This window comes from Pygocentrus nattereri, chromosome 16, assembly GCF_015220715.1.
Source record: "Pygocentrus nattereri isolate fPygNat1 chromosome 16, fPygNat1.pri, whole genome shotgun sequence".
In the NCBI taxonomy this organism is placed as follows: Eukaryota; Metazoa; Chordata; class Actinopteri; order Characiformes; family Serrasalmidae; genus Pygocentrus; species Pygocentrus nattereri.
Window position 1 is genome coordinate 29,314,185 of NC_051226.1, and position 26,360 is coordinate 29,340,544.

Below are 26,360 nucleotides of genomic sequence, written 5' to 3' on the forward strand. Positions count from 1 at the left end.
ATATATATATATATATATATATATATATATATATATATATCTATATTATACACACACATATACACACACACACATTGCTGTATAGCATTCTCATGGGGTTTCAGCATTCAAAATTAGTCATGAAGATATGAAATAAGTGGATTTGGCAAATTGATGGAGATTTAGATAGAATCTTGTTTTGTTTACATTTTTACAAATGATGCTTACATGTAAGTCTGAAATGGCAGTTGCTGTCAAGAGGACTACTTATAACTGCTTCTGATCCATTTCCACACACCCTGGTATAGAGTTCTCAGAGAAGTCATTTTGGGAGTACCTGAGGAGTAAGAATCTAACCGAGAACCTGCAGCATTTTGTGTTCCACTCCATTGCCATGGTGAACCAAGAGACCCTGACAGAGGAGGGCCTGAAGGCCACACAGCACTTCTTGCAATGCCTGGGTCGCTACGGCAACACGCCCTTCCTGTTCCCACTGTATGGCCTGGGTGAAATTCCGCAATGCTTTTGTAGGTGAGCGAACTTCGTTGCTATTGGTGTACTGTACCTGTACCTTTTTTTTTTTCTAAACATTATAAAACTACTTCTAACATTAGGACTTTCAGGTGTTTGTAGGGTTTTAGTGCTCTGGCCCTGTAAATTTTATCTAAGCTTAAATGAATGTGTATTTTTGTAGCTTTATATACTTATATATAAAGTATATTATACAGTTCATGTATGTATAATAAGGTATTATACAAATTTAACACAGGGATACTCACATGCCCCTGAAATTCTTCTTCATTAGTGTTGGATGCAGGTCAGGACTAAACTCTGTAAGGAGGTAGATACTACAGGATGTTTGGAAGTAGCCTTTGGCTGCTAATTGAAATTATGAAATGTCATGATAATTTAATGATAGTCTTTCATTTTCAATAGTCAAAATAGTCTTTCATTTTCTTCCATATACCAAATATTATTGCATATTTATTTAGCCATTCCCTAAGTTGTTCTAATCCATGATTAGTTCACAATTGTCTACAGTAGTAAAGATTTCACTTGATTATAGGCAATCAGATCAGAACTACACAATCACCAACTACACATAGACATAATTTAAATGCTTGAAAAGAATCTAGTGTAGTGAATTGACATCGTACGTGAGATCTACTCTCCGCTACAGACACGATTTTGTTCAGAGGAACTGAACAAAAGTCTCATTAGCTACTTTGTAGCTGAATTTGGATCACAAGATCATTGTACTAAATCTGTAGATGAAAAATTAACTCAGTGGATTTAAGAATGGAATGATGAAACTTAAAGTGGCAATAAGATGCACAGAAGTAATGAGTGAATGAATTAAATACTGATTAACTTGATATCTTACTTTTTGTTGGGGGCTTTTGTGTAATTGTCTTAAACATTTCCTGCTTTTTTGTGGTATGCATTAGTGATTAGTGGCTGTTCTGACTGGAAATTAATATTTAAAAAAAAAAGTAACAAAAAACAATTTTATAAATTAAACAATTAATAAATTGGCAATTATTTTGCAGAGTATGTGTATATATATATATATATATATATATATATATATATATATATAAAAAATATATAAAATCATCTGCCTTTGGCATTTGCTATGTAGCTGCAATGGAATTATTAAAGTTTCACTTTAAGCATTCTTGGGTCAGACATTCAGAGATACTCAGCTTTTAAGCATTTGTCTTGTCTTTAGAAAATACATCAGCTCTTTACAGAGCAGTAAAGAGGAAAGAAAGGCCAGGCCTTTGCAGTACAGTGAGAGGCTGCTTTTAGCACTCGTTCTATGGGGAGCAGTGCTGTGAAACTGTGGCACTTAAAGGCAAGGGAGCTTCAGGACACAGCCATAGAGAGGATGCATTCCTGATGACAAGAAGGACACTGGCTTAAGGCCAGCAAAGAGAAAATATTTCCCCAAACGCAGACAGATTTCTGCTCTGTATAGCTTACAGTTCATGATGCTGACTTGACCTTAAATTCCTTTATTTGCAACACATGAGAAACATAGCTGGGGAAGGCAAGGTAGTTTGTCTAGTAGATATAGACAACGTTAAGCATACGGCACTTCATTTGTTATGCAATGAAAAAAAAATTGCATTGAGAGGATGGAGTCTGCACGTTTGGTTGCTTGGAGAACAAGAAATGACAGAAATAAGGCAAAAATGTAAATAACGGTTTCTCTTTTTGCAAAACAAGACAATATTTTTGCCAGACAGCGTAGTATTTTTGCTCACTCAATGACTGACTGACTGAGTCACTTTGTTAAATCTGATCAACTGAGTGGCATTGTTTCATGTGGCTGTTTGTCATTGTTTGAAATATTGGTTTGAAACGCATCTGAAATCTTTGGAAAAAGAAGAGAGAAAAAAAAAAAACAAGTCCATCAGGTTGTCATTCAAAAAAATTCATCTACAGCAGCCTAACCAACCGGTGTAGCTGAGGACAATATTTTTACTTATTTTTACTTTTAGAAGTTCTAGCATTTGATTTGTTGGTGTAACACTATCGACAACTAAAACATAGCTGATCAGCCAATTTGGTGACTTTTGCTTGTACTTAAATAGTTGCGTACGATGAACAAAAAAGACTAAGTTAAAATTGTTAATATGGTTAAATGGCAATTAATCATTAACTAAAATTTCATGATTGTGACCGGCCTACATACGTGTTGCGTGATTTCTGGTAACACTCAAATAATAGTGTCTTTCTGCAATGTATACACACCTTACCCTTCTAGTGCAGGATAAAGACCTGATGTATCCACCCTCTGGGATTTTGAATTTTAATGTGTCCCCTTCACTGTGCAGCAGGTTAATTAGCATTTTTGATTTCCATCCTTTTCCACTAATCACCCTTGGTGACGTTCAAATAAGTGCTGAGCTGCAATCCCACCTGCAAGCTGTGCTTCAAGCAGCTGTGTTCCTACTCCAACGTAGTCATATTGTACGGTCTAACAACAGTGTGGGCAAAAATGTCAGTTTGTTCATGCCAGCGTGCGTGATTTCAGTGTCAGTCAGTCTTAACTCACATGTGTTGGCTTACTGCATTTGCACCAGATTTAGAATACGAAAAACAGATGAGCAGGAAAAAAAAATAACTTGGTTCTCTGACGTTGCTTCTGTCTGACCTCTAGTCAGTGTGCTACAGGATAGGCGAAGGAGCCTAACAGAGAAATAAGAGTTCTAAGTTGTAAGACAAAAAGTGAGACAAAAGAAAATTGGTGAGGAGATGGAGAAGATGATGAAGAAGGGCTGGAAAATGGAAACCCAGGGACCTCAAGAAGGGACCCAAGCAAGGGATTGAGAGACAAAAGTCGGCATGAGAGGTGGCGAGAAGGCGGGGTCATCCATCACGCTGATACCTGCTTGCAGGTGATGGATGGATGGACGGCGGCGCAAACTCAATAATGCTCGCTCTCTCGGGTTATTCACAGATCAGCGAGCAGCGCCGCTAATAAAGTGATGAAATGCTTTGCTGTCCTTGCCCGCATTATCCCTCAAGTTTTGACAGCAGAGACTCTTTTTAATTTCTAAATAACCTTTGGCGCTCCTACTACCACCTTTCGTCTTTGCTGCTATGTTCATGGACTCAAGTCATCTCTAGCAATTCTGTGTGAGACCTGGACAGTTTGAGGCATTACTATTCATTTAGCCTTGTAAACACATTTGGCCATGACAGCTTTTGATTTGCGTCCACTACAGCACCATAGTCCAATCAGACAACGGTCAAGCAGAAACAGATTGAAAGGACGGGAAAATGCATTAATTAGAATCAATAATTGTCTTTTCCAACATTTGCGCACAGATCATATTTCCGCTCTGTTATTAGTCCCCCCCCCCCTTTCCCTGTACCTCGTCTTCTCAGCGCGCAATCAACATCTAATTTATTCCAATCGGTGCAGGGATTTAATTTTCAGTGAGAGTCGCTCGCCAAGCAACATGCCGCTTTGTTTTCTTTTAATTACTAGCCAGCCATTAGCCCCCCACTCTGGCGCACCCCAGATCACAAGCACATTTTCACGAAAGGCGAACCTGACAGGTGAGCGCTCTTTGCCTAGTGTGCTAATTCTGTTTGTTTAGCATCTAGTGGATGGAGAGAGGATCTATTGTTAATGCATGCAGGTACAAATAAATAAAAATAAAACAAATGCTTGTTAAAAACATAAATAAATTTAAAAATTCTCTTAGTCGTTTACCATGACATGTCCAAGTGTGCCACTGCTTTCTTTTAACAGTGAAGACTTAATAATGCACCCTTTCATGCCTTTACTAAATATGCATGATGTTGCAGTCAAGATCTTCAACAATACTAGCTTGGAATTTATACCCTTATTGTCTTGCTAGAGCAATTTGAAACAAATGTTTGTGTTCTATTATTTCAAAAGTATATGGGCAAATAAAATCATCTTTAGCTATGCACCGATATGGGAATTGTGGGCTGATGCCAATATCTGCTATTTTATGAAAAATCTACTGATGCTGGCACGTGCTTATTTGGAGAGGTTAAAATGCAGTAAAATTAATTTTGGTTTGAAATATAGGTCCAATATTAACATCTATCCCATCGTTTTTCAGCTTTTGACATAGTCTGAAGATGCCTGTTGGCCTTTACATTGTTTGTAAATTTCATGATGAATAAGCCAAAAGAAACAGCCCAAAATGACTTGGAGAAGATTCTGGTTCCTCTGAGTTGCATTAAAAGCAAAGCATGTTTTTTTGCTTCTCTTGTGAAATTGCCATTTTGGAGATACGAGGTTTTGTTCCAACAGCAGCGCGATATACATTGTATTTACTTTTTCAGCCAGTGTCTGCCCATATTGATGTGGTTCTGAAATCGGGCATCACTAGTCATTTTTGTTAAACAATGTAATGAAAAGTGAATTAGATGACTAGCACATTAGGTGTGTCTAGTTTCCACAACAGTATAATACTAAGTAAAAGTCTTCCTTCTCCTTTGGAGGTCTAGTAGTAAAGAAAAATACATGGGCTATTCCACTGGTGGTCCATCTTGAAACAGCATCCAGTTTAGTAGTGTGCTTAGTACAGGTGAATCAGCCTCTGCAGGCTAGTAATTTTAGAATACAGTGCGTACAAGCACCCAAATGGCTCAGGTAGCTTCAAGGCCTAAGCCACGTCTCATTTCATGGGTGGAAAATTAGTCATGTTGTCATCGGGTAGAAAGGGGTGGCTTAGTTCTTCTCTTCCTGTTTAGACTAACTAAACCACACTGATCTATAGGTTGCATTAAAAACAAAACTTACTTGGCTCTTGCTTTTCATCCCCAAGCACATTTTCTCCTCTAAACACATTCCATTCACTCCAAGTACATTCATTCAGTACTTGTAACACATAAGACGTGTTTCCCAATGCATACTAGGAAAAGGAATGTGGAGACAACCTTATTATTGATCCTAGACTTCAATGATCTATAGACATGTCTCTGCTAGAAGAATCAAACCATTAGATTAAATTTATAACTCTGCTATGAGATTCATTACTAGAGACCCTTACCCCGCATTAACACTGGCAGCAGCTTTTCCGCCTCTTGTCGCCCCAAACCACTGATTGCTCATCACCTGTGGCCGTTTCTGAACTCAAACAGGCATTGTTTGCCAGGCACAAATCAGATGCATTCCTGCTAAAGACTAAAATCCCAGTGAAAAATCAAATCAAATTTATTTTTATAGTGCTTTTTACAACGGATGTTGTCACAAAGCAGCTTCACAGAATTCCAGAAAAGACAAAGTTTTAACAAGTAAAAAATGTAAAAAAAAAAACCCTGGCGGGCAAGCCAGGGGCAACAGTGGCAAGGAAAAACTCCCTCAGAACTGAGGAAGAAACCTTGGGAGGAACCAGGCTCACAAGAGGGGACCCATCCTAATCACATAGATATATAGATTATATTACTAATATTAATAGCAGTAGTATTGGTATTAGGAATAGCTAGGAGTCTATGAGAACATCAGTGTAGGGTGGGCAGCTAGTCTACGGCAGGTGGTGGTAGCTGGAGCGTGGGCAGCTGGTCTGAAGTGGGTAGCACGAGGGCTCGACAGTCAGTCGTCCTTCAGTGTCTGGCTGGACATGTGGGCAGTTGGGGGTGGGGGGGGAGCAGGGAGAGGGAATTAGTTTTATTCTGAAAATAATCTGAATGACCTCCGGCCTCTTTGTGCCGTTACATTGCATTGCTGCCGGTGTGAATGCAATGTTACAATACTTAGTACTTGTAGTCTACATTAAAAAGTTGGTTGGTCCTACCACTGCATCTAGTGCAGCAGGACACTCACTGGTTTCTTTTTATTTATAAGGCACTCTCTGGTCACATTCTATCTTATATCACGTCTATGCTATCTGTAAATAATGGTATTCATCAGACTCTCTTTATGGACGGGATCACATGTCCGGTTCCTAGAACTTTTTCTGAGCTGGAATGCTGAAATTCTGCATTTTAGTTACAGGGCAACCAGCAAATGAAGTTCACCGAAAACACAGGAAAAAAGTTCTGCTTGCTGGTGTCACTTGACTATTTTAAACTTTGACCCAGTGTACAAGGGTTTTTTTTGGATTTTTTTAAAATGTCGTCTTAAGATTTTTACTTTATCTCATTGTCTATGATTTTAGTTGTCTCTTTTATTTAATTTTTGTTTTTATTTCATATTTTATTGCTATTTTAACTCCATTTCTTATTTGTGCTTCTAGGTATTTGTTTTTCTCTATTCATTTCACTTTTATTTATTCTTTAAGTTTAACTTTCAATTCCTGTTTAACTGGCTCAGCAACATTTGTAAATAAAGGTCACCCTCAATGTACTTCTGAGTTTAAATAAAGGTTTGCTGATTAAGTACCTGGTGAGGTCAGATTGGCGGTAGCTTGGAAAAATGAACTAAAATGAATAAGCAAGACGGTCTTTTCCAACCACATCTTCTCTGGAGCTCAGCGACAAGTAGCAGGTTTTTTGAGCTAATCTCTAGAACCCAAAAATGTTTGTCAAGTATCTTAGTTTAACATTCATGCCCATGTTTACTTGTTTGTCCCCTTGCTCTCATTGATCACTGTTCCTGATGACCTAATATTGTACTGAAATACAGCCTATGGACATAGCTAGTCGTTATCTTTTTAAGATATTTTATCATCACCTTCCCATCATATTTCTACGGATTAAAACAAGGCAGCCTCCAATGTTAAGTCTCTGTTCAATTTATTTTGGGCTTGAGTGTAATGTTGCTGGAGGAGCCTGCAGCTTATTTGTGCTTCTTGTTACATTACCTTTTAATTACAGAAATAACTAGTTGGAGGCAGTTATTTTGTGGGGTTTGGGTGGTGGGGGTTTAGGTGATGAGAAGGGGGGAGTTGTCAAAGATTTATTTTGGATGTGACCTTCTCTACACTCGCTGCAGCTGTAATCAGTGGAATTAATAGCATAATCAAATTATACACAAACTCATAAATCATCGGCGAGCACGCTGTCACCGCGTCTAGCTATTAATGGCCCCCATTGTTTTGCTAGCGTATTAAAAAATCACGTCCCCTGATTCCTGCCTTGATAGGAACTGAAATGCCATTTAGAGGCTATAAAGACTGGGGGCTTGTATGGGGGTACCGGATTTTCACAACTGTTAATTTAGTCCCGCGACAGCGAGTGATGTCGCAGGGCCGAGTGCCGGGGCGCAGAGAGGAAAAAGATGGCTGCTCCCATGCGGTCTGCTCCAGTAGCATCATCACAGCCGACAGCGGGCAGTTAATTAGAGTAATATCAGCTTAAACGTCTGTCAGTTAGGGTTAATGACATCAAAGGACCCCCCCCCCCTTCAACCAACCAACTGCTTCTATGGGCTTCTGTGTGGGACATTAGATGGGCCCAGATGATTGCTGGCAGGTTTACCGTGCCCCACCCCCCTTGTCTAGTGCTTTATTAAGATGCCATGTCTCTAGATTAATTTGTGGGGACAGGGGCATTTAGTAGGGTTTTTTCACCCACTTTTTTTTTCTTCTGAAAGTATAGGCTATATGGGGTAAATAACTGAATGCATTTACCTTTTCTATCACTTAATTTCTCACTTTACATCTGGTTTTCATGGGGCTCTGACACTCCTTTGTTTTACATGCATGACTGTCCTCTTATACCAGGGCCATGTTTCAAGCTACTTGTGCAGTTTTACTCACTGAGCCTGGCACAGTGGTATGATGGGGCTGAGACCGTTACTCTTTGATGAGAATGACTGCAATTTATACTGACATAATGGCTCTTTTTCTATAAAATAAGAGGGCTGTGATAAAAAGTTTTACTTGTGAAATAACATGGTGTTCTTGGTGACATTTTTGCCCTGTCAAATGAATTGGAATTTGGTATTCTAGTGTAGACAAGGTGTGATCAGATCCTTTGTTGCCTTTAATGTCATGCTATCAGTTGTAATTATGGGTGTTTGCTGGATCTATTCACATCGAATGTAATGCGCCTGTATCTAAATAAGTGTGTGTGTGTGTGTGTGTGTCTTTTCCAGAATGTGTGCTGTCTTTGGGGGGATTTATTGCCTGCGACATTCTGTGCAGTGCCTAGTTGTGGACAAGGAGTCGGGAAAGTAAGTAGTTCACTATCGATCCACCACCTACACAGACTGCTCTGACACAAATACTAAAACAAAAGAACAAGAAAACATGCACCAAAAAGATAAAAAAGCATGGAGACTGCAGATTCAGGCTTTATCCTGCCGTGTCCAGTCTAGATTGGTGTTCGACTTCGAGTAGAGCACTTTAGTAAACAGATCCCTCAGAAACAAAGCAAAGAGAACAAGTGTGAGTCGGTGGGGGAGGGGATCGGAATTATAGATATGGAATTAATTTTCTGGGAGACAGCAGAGCGCAGTCCCCCTGAAGCAGCCGAGCTCGGAAGACAAATCACAGGCCCTGCCACTTGGGCCGGCGATGAGTGATGCCGCTTTTTCCTTGTGGCCTTACCTCCACTAATTGATTTTCATCTGAAGACAAAAAAGCCCTCTGTTGCTGCCTCTTAAAAAATGAGAGTTCATCTCCAGTCTCCTTTGATTAATCTGTGCTGATAATGTGCGTCAGGCCTCACCAGAAAGGCCTTTAATGAGTTTCAAAGGTGGATTGTTGTCATAAACTAGGTTAGATCTGGATTTTTTTTCTCCCCCTTTGCTCTCTTTTTCGTTCCCGCTTGTTCCCTGGCCATGTTTTTGGCGATATATTGAGTTTCTTTCATCTTTGTGGTGGGTGACCCTGGGGGATTGGATTCCTGAGGATGTGGATTGCAGAGAGAGATGAGTGCAAGTACTTGCTATACTTAGCTAGGGTAAAAAGAGCAAGACAACTCAAACATGAGAACAGCTGGAACTGGTGGTCTGTGAGGTAGCTTTGAAGTTGAATTATTATTTGAGGACTTTGAATTATTGTCATAAAGAGCATAAAGAGCCCTCAAGCTCATAGGTGACTGTCCACTTCCCTAGTTTCATTTGACACAGATCCTTCTTGATATATATGATCTGACCCTGGACGAGGCAGTTTGGTCGCCCTCTGTGCCTCTACTGCCAGTTATACTTGAGCAGTGTTGCAGTTAAGTGGTCTTCTGAACTTAACGCAGCATACAAAAACCAAGCAAGATGGCCATGATGAATAGGTGGAGTTCCTCAACTCCTCCACCTCTCCCCATCAATGCCAGAAAAATGCACACTATAACTCAGGGCCTCTCAAGTTTTCAAGGCGAACTCAAAAGTCCAAACTTCAGGATGAGGACTAAGCTCCACTGTTTGGAGCTGTCCATATGTGCTGTGAGGATCTGGGGCAAGTACTGGACAAGCTCCAAATAGGGGTGTCAGTCAGACCCTGGAATCCAGTCCACAAAGCTACCGCGCAGGGCGCAGCGTGGAGAATCGCTGCACTCCGCCAGAGGCGCCCGGGTGTCGACTCAACCCTGTTCACGCCATACATCATCGACAAGAAAAAAGTTCCATGAAGGTGAAGAGGTAGAAGGGGGAAAAAAAGAAGTTGGCAAGGTGTCTGGCAGGCTGAACAATGATTTTAATTTCCCCAGCATCATAAATTACCACCCTATGTCTTCTCTTATTACAGACATAAAGCTGAAAAGGGTAGAGTTAGATTAATAATGCAGCAGAGGATTATGGGGCCTCGGAGCCCACCTGCCACTCGGCACGGAGGTGGGTCCGACAGCAGCCCAACTTGTTAGTGTGGGCGACAGTCGCCTCAATCATGCGTCCGAACCCATTTGTCCCTCCGTTCTTATCTCCCCCCTCGTCAGCATGCCTCAATCGCTCCGCTTGGCCATGCTGATTGGCCTTGTCACTCTGCCTTACCATGGCAGTCTAATCAAAACAGCTGTCTGTGTCCAGTTGGCTTTTGGAGAAATTCCATTGCCTTGTTCTTTGTTTCTTATTTGTGCCTTAAACTGTTTAAAAATAAAGATTTTTAAGTATTATAATTTGCAGCACTGACATTTCACTCAGTTGTATTTACAATAGTTTCTCAACTACTAGTAAATATACAGAAGACACAGTGAAAGTTGTACCATCTGTCATGACATCATTTGGCATATTACCCATCATCTACTTAGCCTAAACTAAACTGCATTTGTGAGGAAGTGTATAAAAGTCAAATGAGTTTGGAAGCGCATGTCGTTGGGAGCAAGGTTAACGTTCTGATTGGTTTAGAGGCCACTAGTGCTTTATGAGGGCTATCTATAAACAGTTATGATGATCTAGAAAGCAGGACTTGGCCTTGGGTCCACATGAAACCCAGTCATTAGCTCTATATCAACTATGAACGCTGACAGAAGAAACCTCTGCACTTATAAATAAGGTTCCTCCTGTGTTGGAGATCTTTGTACATCATGCAGTAATGGGGAAAGAGGCAGAACTGTGATTGCTTGAAAGTGAACTTGCACAGTCTCTGAATGAAGAACCAGGTGATAGCACATAATTTAGAGTCTTTACTGCTACTATTATACTTACCTAATCATTGATTAAAAGCTCTCTGTGGCAGGCATTAAGTGGCTTTAATGAGAGTCAATTACAACAGTAGTTATTAGGTTTTTTTGAAGATACAGGATTGAGTCCCAAAGGTGAGTGTGTTATGGTGTTGGGTGTCTTGCTGAGACTCCCCCTCAGGTGCGTCGGGGTTTTGGAGTATGCCCCATATCACCTGCTCTCATCCTACTGGCTGGCAATTGATTGAAAGCCCTCCGATTCTTCCACCAGCTCCTCTCTGTAAATAAATCTTCATTTACATAAACAGATATGTCCAGCAGTCAATCCTGTGAGCGCAGGGAGGATTGTTCTGAAGGCCGCATTTTTTGTCTGAGGAGCGAGTCGCTCGCCTGCCCCTTTATTGTGTTGTGAAAGTCCATTTCAAGGATGTCACCCCTAGCCCATTAGTTTGGATAATGAGCCCTATAAAGCACATTTATAACTCTTGACATAACAAGCCGACAGATTCCCCTTCGTTCCCCCTACTTCTTCTTTCCTCTCACTCTCTCTTTTTCTTCACCTCTCTTTCTCCCTGTCAGAAGAGTGGGAAGGTCATACACTTGCCCTTTGATCTGTGTTAACACACTTTTTAGCAGAACTTTAGACCAACACGGATTTTCACTTTCACCCCTTTTGCATAGTGTCTTTTCTCTCACTCTTGAAATGGAATGCTTAGAAATTCAGTCATTGTCCAGGATTAAATGCCAGTCAAGAAGATTTAGTTTTCCATAAGCAAATGATGGCATAAGGTAATCACTATTTTTCTGTTATTTTAGTCCTGTCCAAATCCACCATGTGATTTGTTTATATGAACTGTACGCTCTCAAGTCAGCAAAGATTTAGACAATTTTTAATGTTTGTAAATAAATGAAACATATAAATAATTTCAAGTTATATTATTTCCATAAATGTTTTCGTGTCCTGTTCTATCATATATTGTGGAAAAAGAGGTTTTCTGTTTTTTGCTGAAGTGTGGAGGCATTTACTTGTATTTTATCTTGTAGCCAAAATCTAGTCGTATTGTAAGACTTTGCATAAAATGAACAAAAAAATAAAACAATAATGCAGCAATGTTGGTATGGGCTGTAAATTCTCATGTCACTGGCAATGCTAATGACATTGCATTCACTTAAGACCACTAGGTAGATTGTTAAAGTAAATTACTATTAAATTAAATGTTCTGTTATGAGCAGCCCAACGTTTTGCATATAGAGCTTTTTGTTTTTTTTTTTTGATGGCACTGCATAAATGAAGTAACCACTCCCATCTCTGTAAATTATGCCAAAATTTCTTATCCCTTGTGATTTGGACATAAATATTACAAATGCTCTCTGGTAAAACAGTATTGTAAAACTAATCCTATCCCAGTTGTACTTTAGGCGTAGGAATCTAAACATAACTCTCCTGTCTTGTCTTCTTTCTTTTATAGGTGTAAAGCTGTGATTGACACGCATGGCCAACGAATCAGCTGCAGCCATTTTGTGGTGGAAGATGGCTACATTAGAGAAGAGCAGAGGACGAGAGCAGTAAACAGGTGAACTCCTTTTTGCATGTAACTCCCTACACTGTGCTTTGCTTTTCAATGAAATTCACAAACCATTATATAGGCTAAAGTAGAGTGGTGCCTGAAAGTTTGTGAACACTTTAGAATTTTCTATATTTCTGCATAAATATCATCAGATTTTCAAGTCCTAAAAGTAGATAAAGAGAACCTAGTTAAACAAATGACACAAAAATATTATATGTGGTCATTTGCTTATTGAGGAAAATCATCCAATATTACATATTTGTGAGTGGAAAAAGTATGTGGACCTTTGCTTTCAGTAACTGGTGTGACCCCCCTGTGCAGCAATAACTGGCAACTAAATGTTTCCGGTAACTGTGGATCAGTCCTGCACACTGGCTTGGAGGAATTTTAGCCCATTCCACCGTACAGAACAGCTTCAACTCTGGGATGTTGGTGGGTTTCCTCACATCAACTGCTCGCTTCAGGTCCTTCCACAACATTTCGATGGGATTAAGGTCAGGACTTTGACTTGACCATTCCAAAACTTTAACTTTATTCTTCTTTAACCATTCTTTGGTAGAACGACCTGTATGCTTAGGGTCGTTGTCTTGCTGCATGACCCACCTTCTCTTGAGATTCAGTTCATGGACAGATGTTCTGACATTTTCCTTTAGAATTCTCTGATTAGAATTCAGAATTCATTGTTCCATCAATGATGGCAAGCCATCCTGGCCCAGATGTAGCAAAACAGGCCTTACCACTACCATACTAGCACCACCATGTTTCACAGATGGGATAAGGTTCTTATGCAGGAATGCAGTGTTTTCCCTTCTCCAAACATAATGCTTTTCATTTAAACCACAAAGTTCTATTTTGGTCTCATCCGTCCACAAAACATTCTTCCAATAGCCTTCTGGCTTGTCCATGTGATCTTTAGCAAACTTTAGCAAACTGCAGACTGCAGCAATGTTCTTTTTGGAGAGAAGTGGCTTTCTCCTTGCAACCCTTCCATGCACACCATTGTTGTTCAGTGTTTTCCTGATGGTGGACTCATGGACATTAACATTAGCCAATGTGAGAGAGGCCTTCAGTTGCTTAGAAGTTACCCTGGGGTCCTTTGTGACCTCACCGACTATTACAAGCCTTGCTCTTGGAGTGATCTTTGTTGGTCGACCACTCCTGGGGAGGGAAACAATGGTCTTGAATTTCTTACATTTGTACATCTATCTGACTTTGGATTGGTGGAGTCCAAACTCTTTAAAGATGGTTTTGTAACCTTTTCCAGCCTAATGAACATCAACAGCTCTTTTTCTGAGGTCCTCAGAAACCTCCTTTGTCCAGGACATGATACATTTCCATAAATATGTGTTGTGATGAGCAGACTTTGCTAGATCCCTGTTCTTTAAATAAAACAGGGTGCCCACTCACACCTGATTGTCATCACATTGATTGAAAACACCTGACTCTAATTTTACCTTCAAATTTACTGCTAATCCTACAGGTTCACATACTTTTGTCACTCACAAATATGTAATATTGGATCATTTTCCTCAATAAACAAATGACCAAGTATAATATTTGTGTGTCGTTTGTTTAATTGGGTTCTCTGTATCTACTTTTAGGACATGTGTGAAAGTCTGATGATGTTTTAGGTCAGAAATTTAGAAAATTCTAAAGAGTTCCCAAACCTTCAAGCACCACTGTAGTTGAAATTGAAGCTAAATTAATGTGATACCTGTTTGGATTATGTGTTACCTGTTTTGTAAAAAAACAAAATATTGCAGCACCTGGACTTCGGCACCATGTATAAAATCTTACTTTCTAGTAACACTAAACAGACCATCACATAATTCATCTTATTCTTTTTTTTCTGTTCTTTGAAGGTTTACACAGTGCCATGTGTAGTTTTTACCAAATGATTTAAATACAAAAAACACTACTAGTTTTAATAATAAAAGTAATTCATGCTTTATGCCAGGTTGCGTGTCTTTAAATAAAACCTACAGTTCATGTGGACTTAATGGAGAATGCAACATTAGCACTAGAGAACTTGGAAGTGTAAATTTGGCTTTGAACGTGTGTATCTGTCTCTTGTTGAAATTAGTTTCTTTATATCTCATTCCTATGTATGTTTAAACACAGAGCAAATAAAGTGCAAGTAGAGAGGCACTGCATCTTACATTGCGCTAATAGCTGCTCCTAGAAATCATAACCATCCAAATTATATTTAAGAAGTGATTGATTTTTCTCTTAATTACTTTTGATTTTCTGTGGATGTTGCATTTTCTGTCTCTACCCCTGAACTATTTCTCTACATTCACGTTTTGTGCACCATAACTAAACACTATACATTCTTATTTTCTTTGACTTAAAGACAAGTTCTTTATTTCGATATACATTTCTGTTCAAAAGTCCACCCTTCATTTCTTTAATTACCTGTCAAATTAGTAGGTTATTAAGAACAAGTTGTCAAATTTTCAGCTTCAGAAAAAGCATAAATCATATATTTAAGAGTGAAAATGCACAGAGGTCTCAACAACTTTTAGTATATCGTGTGTCCACCATTCTGAGAGTACCAGCCTGTTTAATTTGCAAGTTTTCTTTCTTTTTGCTACACATCTTTTCAGACTCATACTATTGATTTGTCACCTCAGAGTGAAAAGATGGACAAAGACACATGTGAATTTTATTTTTTACATGTGAAGCGAAATGAGAGCTTGATTTTTATTAATTTATTTATTTATTTTATTTTCTCTCCCATCTCTAGAAGATGAAAGCTTTAAGTGCTGTCCATCTGATGGTGGCAGTTTTTGCACGGTCTTTTTTAACTTTTTTTCTTGACTTTCTCCTTTTTTGTCCTTTTCTTCCTTCGTCATGTGAAATATCACATGTCTAACCTCCTCAGAAATATCTGTTTTACTGAGGGAAAAAACGGTGGTGTACGACTGTTGCACAGTACTGTGGGGATTCATTTGTATGCTTTTGAGTTTTAGATTTTTGAATGATTACTTTTTTATATTTAAATGTAAATCTTTGTGTCTGTATTGTCTACACATGGTCACTTCACCAATTCCTGCCTTCCTCTGTGATCACACAGGCATATATCCAGAGCGGTTGTCATCACAGATCGATCAGTCTTACCCTCCGAGTCTGATCAGCAGGTACTTATTTGTCTGTGCTTTGTCTGCCTCTCTCTCTCTGTGTGTTAGCTGTCTCTTTTTCTTTGCTTTGTCTCCCCATCTCTGTCTTGCACTGTCCCCTGTCTCTCCCTCATTTTTACTCACATATAAAAAGAAGGACTAAAGGTCTTACTTGCATATCACATTTAAATTCAACCATCCTCGCCGTGTGTGTGTGTGTGTGTGTGTGTGTGTGTGTGTGTGTGTGTGTGTGTGTGTGTTGCATTTCTTGCCGATCTTGCACTTTCACTGCACAACTTGTTTTGCATTACATCGTTTTTATGCTGCCTATCACATTTGTATGGATTCTTGGGTTGCGTCCAAGAATCAGCAGGCAAAGAAACAACAAAACATCATGGGCGATTTGTGGGATCATTGCAGTAGTTTTGACGGCCCGCTCTTGAGCATTACATCTCCAAGTGAATTATGAAGAGAAAGAAAAGCAGTTCAGTGGAAGTACATAATCCTGCTCACTGTAACAGCTTTGGAATTTGATGAATTAATTGTAGGGCCAGAAGAATAGAAAGTGACATACCTAGTATACACTGAGACTCATGAGCAGAGCGCATAGGCCTTATGGATGAACAGCCCACAAGAATCAAGGTTGATCAATTCAATACGGAATTTGCATTTGAATTTGGGTTTCAACACAGCCTGAACACCCTTCGTTTGGCTCTCAGCTCGGCCCCACTTGATCTCCATTAGGCACTTTTTCCATATTCACACACCAACACACACGTGCACACACTAAGATAGGAGGAGAAAATCACGTGTAATTTCTGCTAAATTAGACTAGGCAGAAATTCATATCTGTCTTGACATGGTGTGGAAATGGAATATTACATGACTGCGTGACAAAACATAATTAAATATTCAGGCTAGTTTTAACTAGCTGTTCATTCCTCGCATTGACATTCGCAAAAGGAGAGAAGTAGTTGCCTTTTGGACTCCACAAGAGCATGATTTTAAAAAGGACTGGTTTTAGTCTAGCTTGAAATGGAAGAACACTAAGAAAACACTCTCTAGATTCATGTAACAGGATTAGGGGGATCCCATTTGAACAGAGTTTAGTTAATAGGATTTTGCGCTGTCTTGCTTACTTCATTATTCAGGCACTCTTGCTGTGTATGTTTACCTTTTATTGGGCCATGTAATGCAGTTGCTGGTACATGTGTTTGTGGTTCTGATTCATGTCTGTCTCTTGGGTAATTTTGTCCACACTGTGTGTTTAGTATTCTTTGTTCCCCACCCCTTTCTGCAGATCTCACTGGTGACTGTGCCTCCTCTTGAACCCTCTTCTCCAGCTGTAAGGATGGTGGAGCTCAGCTCTTCCTCCATGACCTGCATGCCTGGCACCTGTAAGCCATCTCTGCTCTCACCACAGTCAACACAAACGTCAAGGATAATAGCAAAGAATCAAATGTACACTTTTAAATTTATGCCAGCTGTAGTCGATCAGCCAAGACATGTTGGCTGTCGAAACTTTACTTCTTTAGTTTAGCGCTGGAGCTATGAGGTTCACATTGCTAACAAACACTGGAAGTCAATAGTCACCCAAATCCTTTCTGTAAATACATCGTCACAATGTCTTTCAAACAGTATTCAGGTCTTAGTGTTACATAGACTTTGTCAGTGGGATTTAGGGTTCACAACTTACTTACTGACTCACTTACTGTCCAACTATAAAAATAATGTATAAAAAAAAATTAACATTTATTGTGTAGCTGTTCAGCAGCAGCCATTTTAAATCAGACTGATGCTCTTGCAAAATCCTGTGAAGTTTTGTTCATTTTTATAGCGTCATTCTGTATCCTAAAATACATCAGTGCGCCTGTGCGACCTTAATGAAAACCTAGTGGTTTGAGTGGGTTGAGGGAAGTTTTGAGGACTTATTTACAGAAAGGATTTGAGTGTCTTCTAGAGTTTATTGGCAACATTACACTGCTCGCTCCAGTGCTAAAATAAAGAAGCATCATTTGGACACCCAACTGGTCTTGGCTGATTGACTACATCTGGGATAAGTGGAGAATTGTGTAAATTAGATTTTTTGGCTGAGCCATTCATTTAATGCTTACATTGAAAGTGGGGCTGTAACAGTATATTGTTTGACATTCATTATCTCAAAATTCGCTTTTGCAGTACTGATTATTACAAAAATATGCAAATGAGCCTTCCAGCCAGCCGCAATGTTTTTTTTTTGTTTGTTTGTTTTTTTTTTTTACTGTGTACTGGTGAACAGCTTGACCAGTCACAGCGCCACATGAGTGTTGCTGCTGATATTTTGATGAATTGAGCTGTTCAGGTTCAATGTTTATGTATTAGCATTACAGAAAAATGAAACACTTATTAGGGCTACAAACGCAATAAAATAAAATGCAGACATTTTAGGATAGTAGCCCAGTATCACCTAAAAATGTTGCTCTTTTGGTGTATGTCAGCAAAAATCTGTTTAAAATCTTGTAAATGTAAACATCTGTTGATACTTATTCCGACATCATTGTGCATTTATAATTGGTTTCCATAGGTTAGTCTGGCTGTTTGTTTGTGTTAAAGGCATAGGCTTACTTTGTTTCTTTATTGATAATTTTCATTATTTTCTTGTTGTTTGCTATCCGGTGCTGACCAGAGTTGGAATCTCTCAAAAGACTTCCCTTTTGAGGGTTGCTTCTCCTCTAGGTTTTGTGCTGCTATCAAGCTGGTTCCTGACCCTGTCTTTTGTAAAAAGTCCTGTACAAATACATTTTGATTTAAAATATAGTATAGTTTTATCAGAGACCTGCTGCAAATAACCCTCTTGTTTTATGTGCTCATTCAGTTCATTTGTAGTTACTCCAGCGAACTAATAATTTAGTATAGAAAATTCACAAACCTTCTTTAGACACACTCCTCAATATCTATATGTAAGGAAGTGGTTGAATATTTATTTACCACAATATCAAGTAAAATCTGAAACTTTTCTGATTTAAACTATTTGCCAACCAGTGGCAGATAAAAAAGATAAACAAAACAGCCAGCAGTCCCCAGGCAAACACCAAGCTTGCCACGGCTCTCGACGTTCTGTGCATCTGTCCTACCCACCCTACTGATAACTCTGTCATTAACTCCATTGTTATTTATGGAAGTTATTCTTTTTGTTACACTGACATTATTTTGCTATCAATCACGCCAGTAGAGGAGAGGTGGATCAGGTGGAGATGGATCGCCAGTCTTGGCACCAGCCCCAGCGGCTGGTTTCGTCTTGATGGGGGAATGAGAAGCTTAATCAGCGGAACTTCACTTCCCCTTTCTAGGAATTGACTTGAGGGTGATGGGAGGGGGTGACAGTCTTCAAGCAGACCTAGAAGCTGATCCCCTCCACCCCCAAATTCACAGCTTCCCAGAGGGAGATAGATAGGAGTCGCTTATCCTTTAAGTAATACACTTCTACATTGGCACATCACTCACAATCACTGGGATGATGATGAGCGTGACAGTCCCACACTCCTAGAAAATAGTGACATTTATTTATTATGTATCATCATCAACAGTGGCTGTATTTCTTTCCTTATTGGGGATGTGTCATTGTAGAGTCTCAAGGGCACAATCCAACCAAGTCATCTTTTTATAAAAAAAAATACATATTTTGACATTTCTGGGGATAAAATCTTTATTTTTATATTTTTTTATTTTTATATAATTTTTATATTTTTAGGCTACCTTTTTTATATATATTTATGTACATTTTTATGTTTATATTTATATTTTAAAGGGTTACACAGTCCGATTGGACCAGCTTATAATCTTTCCTAACATGTAATTCGCAGTTGACCTGTTTTTCTCATTTTCATTCTAGTGTAGTTTCATTCTAGAAGCGTACAGAACAGCATTTTGGCTCTGTGTTTCAAAAGCCTCTCTGGTCGATGAAACACTCACTTGTAAATAATATTTTGACCAAATTTGCCAAGAGAACAAAAAAGGGAAGAAGCAATGATAAGCAACCTTAGAGTAGTATCTGAGCTTATGGGATTGTGAAATATTTCAGTAGTTTCACCACTGACTCATTTAGAGTCATTGAGACCTGTTCTGCAGACTTAGGTGGCCTATCCTGAATCTTTATAACTGAATTGCACTAAAACATAGCTTGTGCAAAAGTTTTGGTACATTGTATGTGTTTTTTCCCCCCAATAAATAGAAATTGTGCATATGAATTTGCAGAAAAAAATGAATTTAGGTTTGCACACTATAGTGGTTTGAGGAAATGTTGCAGTTTCCATACTAAGCAGTCTAATTGTATCAATCTTCAACAGATTTGGTGCACCTCACCTGTTCATCTTCAGGCTCAGCCCGTGAAGACTTGGCACCAGTAATCTCTAGGCTGTTCCATGTTCCTAGCTGCCCTGGAGAGGAGCCAGCACAAGGTGAGACCATCATCTGCATCACTTCTTATTTTCATCCCTCACTATCTAAAGCTATACCCCCACTTCTTCTATCCATCTCCACATTATTGACGTCCGACTGTTGCCTCTTGCCTAAGACACAAATGCCTCTGTGCTATACGTCCTGCCAGCAGTCCTTATCCCTGCCTGCTATCCACAGTGGAAGGAGATCATCCATTCCTTCTCTTTAAAGAAGAAAGATCTCACGTTACCGTGACATTCACTGAGGGGCTTACGCTGAGGCATTATTGGCAATAACGGTGATGGATATTGATGGTGGTGTGGCAGGCTAGGGCCAGCCACTCGTCCCATTGATTCCCATTACGCTCTGTCAGGGTCTGCCTGGCTCCTTGACTGTAAATTGGAGTGTGACCTCACATTCGACCTGGCATTACAGTTGAATGGTTGGGATGGAAAGTGATCGAGTTTGTAGGGATATTTGTTTATTAATATATTTTATTTGCAAGTTAACGGCCCAGACATGTGTTTCTCTTTTAATTTGGATCTTAGTTTGGTTTGAAATACAAATGCAGCCTATTTGTAGAATTAATGTTGCCTTGACCTGTGGTGTGGATTTTGTTTTTACCTAGAACAATTGGTCATTTTTAGAAAAAAATTCCAGAACATCTTTACATGGAATAAAACAGATTTTACAGTGTTTCATTCCGTTACTTTCTGTTTCACTTTTTTCCCCAGCACAGGTAGGTTAGGTACAAATGTCGACATTGCAATGACAACTCCATCCTGACAGACTATTCCCATTGTGGGTGATGATGATGGTTATCATTTTGTTTTACGGCTTCTTCTCCTTGGCAGTGATACAAGGTCATCAGAGGAGAATCAGATTGAGGCCTGCCTCTACACCCTTCTTGCACTCCTTCTTGCATAATCCTTTTCTCTCAATCATCATGATCATCATGTCTGATCTTCGTCTCTCATGGCTTTCTTTCTTACACAATCTCTCTCTCTCATGGCTTTCTTTCTTACACAATCTATCTCTCTCTCTCTCTCTCTCTCTCTCTCTCTCTCTCTCTCTCTCTCTCTCTCTCTCTCTCTCTCTCTCTCTCTCTCTCTGTGTCTCTCTCTGTCTCTCTCTCTCTCTGTGTCTCTCTCTGTGTCTCTCTGTGTCTCTCTCTCTCTCTGTGTCTCTCTGTGTCTCTCTCTGTCTCTCTCTCTCTCTCTGTCTCTCTCTCCCACCCCCCCACTCATATGGATTCTCTCCTTCATGTCATTTTCAATTTCTCAATCTATGACAATTTTTTGTTTTTCTCCTGCCATTTAAAGTGCTTTAGAGGGCCGAAAACTGGTGTCTGTGTGGTGCATGTGTCTATTGTGCGTTCAGGTCTGTGGCCAGTGTAACAGAGGGCGTGTAGTGGAGCTTTGCTCGACACACAGCCTTTTTATCACAGGAATGAGCTAGTAGTATTTTAATTAAAATGTCAGAACAAATACTGGCAGAGGTCTTCAGGATGAATCACTAGATAAGGAGAGCAGTGGGCCAGAACAGGTCAAAGAGACAAAGTCACCTGAGCAGTAGATTTTCACTGTGTGTGTGTGAGAGAGTGTGTGTGTGTTTATGCACATGCTTGTGAGTGCTGAGAGGTCTACACTAATTCTGCTGTACCTTTTGTAGTACACAACAGGGTTGGAAGAAATTTTTCAAAATTTACTGGATGTTGAGTTCTGACACGTTTTAGAATTGACCAAATATAATTGTAGGCCGGTTTAAAGAGAAAAAGGAATTTGTAAGCCATGTTTATTCAGACGAGGGAAGTCTTTTAGCCACTGGACATTACATTGTCATATCTTTATGTTTAATAGGGCAGAGGATTAAGTTAAGAAAGACCTCCTACTTTAATCTCTGCCTTCACAAGGCCTTAGATGTGTTCGTTATGCGATCACTTCTGGCCCCACAAGACTATCATCTTCACTGCCTGAGCAAAATATACTTTCTAGTTGTAGTGCATGTGGCATACTAAATACCCTACAATAAATTTGTAATCTGCTGTTGGCTTACTGTTTTTGATTTTAACATTGCTTTACTTTTTGTTTCTGTTCAGTTTTTGCTCAGGCAGTGTGGCAGCGTATGTTAGAGGTGGCTGTGATTTTTGGCAAGTGAGGCACTGTAGGCATGTGTTAGGCCCACCAGGAATCGTGGGGTATGATATGATATGATGATCTGACCTTTTTCACGTGTGTTTGTGCGTGTAGCACGTTCAATGTTCATGTAGGTTTTCGACTTGACACATGCATGCTGTAGACGTAAATCAGTAGATTGTTTCGGCTTGGATGTGCTTGAGGTAAGAGGAAGTTGTGGCACATTTTGGAAAAGGTTACAGGAGAGGAGGTCATGCAGTCAAGTTTTGTGCTGTGAGGATATAAGTTGTGTTAGATGCTATTGTTTTGCTGGGTTTTTTTTTGTGAGGGATGGGTGGTCTTTTTGAAGTGCCGTTAAACATTGATGTCGCCACACCTCTCTCCCCTTTGCCTTTCCAAATTAAGCAAATCACTGGGCCACTCCAGGCAGGAAAAGGAACACGCGTCATAATTGTGTGACATTTGGGTAATGACCGTGCTGACATTTCAGACTGACACCTTTTCTCTCCCCACTTTTTCTAGCCTTTCTTTTCCCACTTCATTTTTTTCTTTGGAGGGGAGGGGAGTGGGAGAGCTCATGTACTTAAAGGGTAATGATACCAACTGACAGCTTTACACTTTCAACAAGACACATAGACCCACACGCTCACACAGATACACACAGTCTACTTATGTTTGACCATATAGTCACACTGGTCTGTGGTGCCATCAGAATGCAGGGAAACAGGCAAGGTTACTTCAAGTCATGTGGCTACTATTTCACTAAGAATTATGTATGATTTTGGAAGAGCATATAGTGCTACTATCAGATGACTGCATTGTTTGAGCAGCACCTGCAAGTGGGGTTTTCCTTAGGAGGAGTCGAGCAGCTGGTGACCCTCCCAGAGTAGGCCAGTGTGCTGCAAAGTGTTTTAGCAGTGCAATAATGGTTTCTTATGGTTTCTTATATAAGTGCCCCCAGGTGCTCAGTCTTTTAAACCTAACAATTTGCTTGAACTTAGACACCTAGCATCCTTTCTTTGCTGCACGTTCATTAAGACTTGCGCTCATTTTCCAAGCTGCTGAGCTAATGTTAAGTGTCTGTATTGGTTGAACTGCTGCAGAAATGCGTTTTGATGATCTGGAGTGTAGCAGATCTATTAGGTATGTTCCGAAAGAGAACATTGGAGGGCTTAAATTCCTTTGGTTTGTGCGGTATCGATAATTTCTGTGTTGTCTCCAGGTTCTGAGGAGATTGAGAAGCCTACGGCATTGTGGGTCATGTACTTCAACATGCGAGACACATCCAGCCTGGACAGCAGCTGCTACAGTCTTCCCAGCAACGTCCATGTCTGCACTGGCCCTGATGCCAGCCTTGGCCACGACTACTCCATTAAACTGGTATGTCCAACAGAGGGCGATAATACAGCTTGGAGGACATGCTAAAATTTTATTTTAGAATTATTATCATTTTTTAGAATATGTAAGGCATTTGTGTGTTGGCTCAGAATTAAAATTAAGTTGCCTTGCTAAAAAGATTAGTTTCTTATGTAAGTGACCTTTCAATGTTCAGTCTGCAAATGCATTCTTTCATAGTAGCTGTAGATGAGATTTGATAAACTTTACAGGCAAGAATCCCATTCAGTCTAATGAGAAAATATTGTGCATAACTCTTCTTAATCAAACAGATTAATTGTGCTGTAATTTATCCTTATCTTTGTGTATAGGCTGAATCAGTATTTCATCAGCTCCTCCCAGATGAGGAGTTCTGTCCTCCTGCACCAAACCCTGAGGACATCATATATGATGGCAATGGTGCACAGGTAGAAGGGCCTGGCTTTGACGAGGCCGGTCTTGCAGAGGGCGTTGGAACTGAGGGAAACAGTGGGCTTCAGCAAAACAACCAACCAGCCGAGGGCATGGAGCCTGCTGAAAGTTCAGGCAGTGTTGCCCAGGGAACTACCTCTGAACTTGAGGTTCCCACCAAGGAATAGACACTCGCTCCTCATTTAAGAATGATTCACTAAAACCCTTCCCCGCACCAGACACCACCAACCTTTGTCCTGGACATTTACCTTTCTGTAGAGTTTAAAGGTAGTTAAAAGACTCCAGGAAGAGGGTTGGTGACCAGTGATTGGCTTCTGTCCTTCTGTCTATACTGTGGTCCTCTGAATGCCTGTGGAGGAGGATATATGAATTTTTACTAACACTCTTCCATTACTGTCTGCAAAAATAAATAAATAAAAGTAAAATCAAAATAATCTCTACACACTGTGCACAACAGAATTACTATTGTCTTATCTCGTGTAGGGGAGCTGGAAGTGTGCTGTTTAAATGGGCCAGAGCTATGTAGTCCTCATTTGCCTTTTGTCCGCTCCTGTAACCAGAGCTGTGGTCTTATTATCCTGAAAAAAAACAGTCTTAGTACACAAATCTAATAGCAGGCTGCAACTCAAAAAAGGCTTTGTTTACAAAATGGGGGGCAAAAAAAGAATTTTTGTGTACATTAGTTCAGTTAAGCTTGCATATTTTCAAATATGTTTCAAGGGGTTTCTAAACATTTTTTTTTAGTTCTGTTTGATTTTTGCTTTTTTTTTTATCCCACTTAAAAATATTTGATCCCAGTTGTTTTGTGGATATTAAGACTTTCTTTTTTTGCACACTTCTAGTAAATAAATGTCTGTACATTTATACACATTACTGTGTGGTTCAACCAAGGTGCCTGTCAAAGTGGACACTGCACACTGAAGATTTAGTCAGTCAGACTTCACATGCCTCTCTGCCAAATTAGTATACGCTTAAGTATTTTGAAGAATGTATGGCAAGGGTTTGCTTTTAGCCCTTTCTATTTGGTTGTTTCACTAAGCCTTAGAAGACTCAATTGCCAAGGACACTCTTTGTTTTATAACTTGGTTTAAATGCTTTGGTGGTCCTCAGCTTCTGTACCATAATTTACTGTTCTCTTTTGTCATTGTGTTGTAGGCTTCAGAATGAATTGCCGTTGTTATTGTTTGTCAGTGTTTATGGACATTAAATGATTAAACTGAAAGGCGTTTGTGATTTTTAGCATAATGTAGTGCCATTTGAATATTTTCTACAAAATAGTAAATGTAGGTGTGTGCAATGTGTGTGATATTGGCTTGTTGCTATTGATTGTCAGTAATTAAGTAGTCGACTGATGATATTGACACTCAAATAGCTTTTTTATAGAATAAAATTTGAATTGACTGAACAATGACAAATCATTCGTATCTCTCCAAAGATTCCAAAATCTTTAAAAGGCCATGCATAGACATTTTTGGAAAATATAAAGTAACAAGTAGGGCTAAATGATTTTGGGAAACTAACTGTGGTTTTCCTGACCAATGCTGCCATATAAATTGTGATTGACTTAAAAATTAACCTGTGATGATGAAGCCCCAAGCCTGTATTTTTGGTCGGCATACATCATGATAAATCAATATTGAAAATCAGACAGCAATAAAATTCTTTACTTGGATTTTTTTTAAATCATAATTGGAGAGAAGTGAAATCTAAATATTTGTGTTCATATCCGTTATATGGCTAGGATACAAAAGCTCAATGACTGTGCAAACCAAGAACAATATATAGAACTTCTCATAGAAGCAGCTAAAAAACAGTTTGTTGTTTGAGCTGATTGCAATTTCATTTTTACAATTAGGAGGGTAGGTCTAAAATAAAAGTAAAAACTGGCTTTATTTGATGCTGTTTAAAATCATTCATTGACAAAATCATTTTCAGCGCTGCAGTGACACTGAGGTGGTGATGTTAGCGATTGTGGTGGTACAAGTAGATCACACACAGCACTATGTCCATTCTCTGTCCACTCTACTTTGTTGGTCCAGCTTACAGATGTAAAGTCAGAGACAATAGCTCATCTGTTGCTGCAGTTTGTGTTGGTCATCCTCTAGTCTTTCATCTCTGGACACAGGGTCTCAAAAGAATTGATTAAAGTGAATTAATTAAATAATCAGTCATGAACACAAATCCAGAACTGTTGAACTTTTAAGATTAGGTGACCCTTATTAGTCCCACACTGGGGAAATTTCACCTCTGCGTTTAACCCATCCATAAAGTGAAATATCACATGCACACTAGTGAGCAGTGGGCAGCCCTATCCACAGTGCCACAGGAGCAGTTGGGGGTTAGGTGTC

The 26,360-nt window shown here is 39.5% G+C and overlaps 1 protein-coding gene across 1 annotated transcript in view; it reads left to right on the forward strand.

The window, feature by feature from the left end:
• The window catches only part of chm (CHM Rab escort protein), a 50,322-nt gene extending 25,088 nt beyond the window's left edge, over positions 1 to 25,234 (forward strand). Inside the window, exons 8-15 of the mRNA XM_017705334.2 lie at positions 288 to 510; positions 8,513 to 8,590; positions 12,438 to 12,542; positions 15,613 to 15,676; positions 16,956 to 17,052; positions 19,981 to 20,091; positions 23,429 to 23,586; positions 23,913 to 25,234. Of these exons, the coding sequence (XP_017560823.1) occupies positions 288 to 510; positions 8,513 to 8,590; positions 12,438 to 12,542; positions 15,613 to 15,676; positions 16,956 to 17,052; positions 19,981 to 20,091; positions 23,429 to 23,586; positions 23,913 to 24,179 (1,103 nt within the window). The 3' untranslated portion in view covers positions 24,180 to 25,234. The remainder of the gene's footprint in view (positions 1 to 287; positions 511 to 8,512; positions 8,591 to 12,437; positions 12,543 to 15,612; positions 15,677 to 16,955; positions 17,053 to 19,980; positions 20,092 to 23,428; positions 23,587 to 23,912) is intronic.
• The last annotated feature ends 1,126 nt before the right edge of the window (positions 25,235 to 26,360 follow it).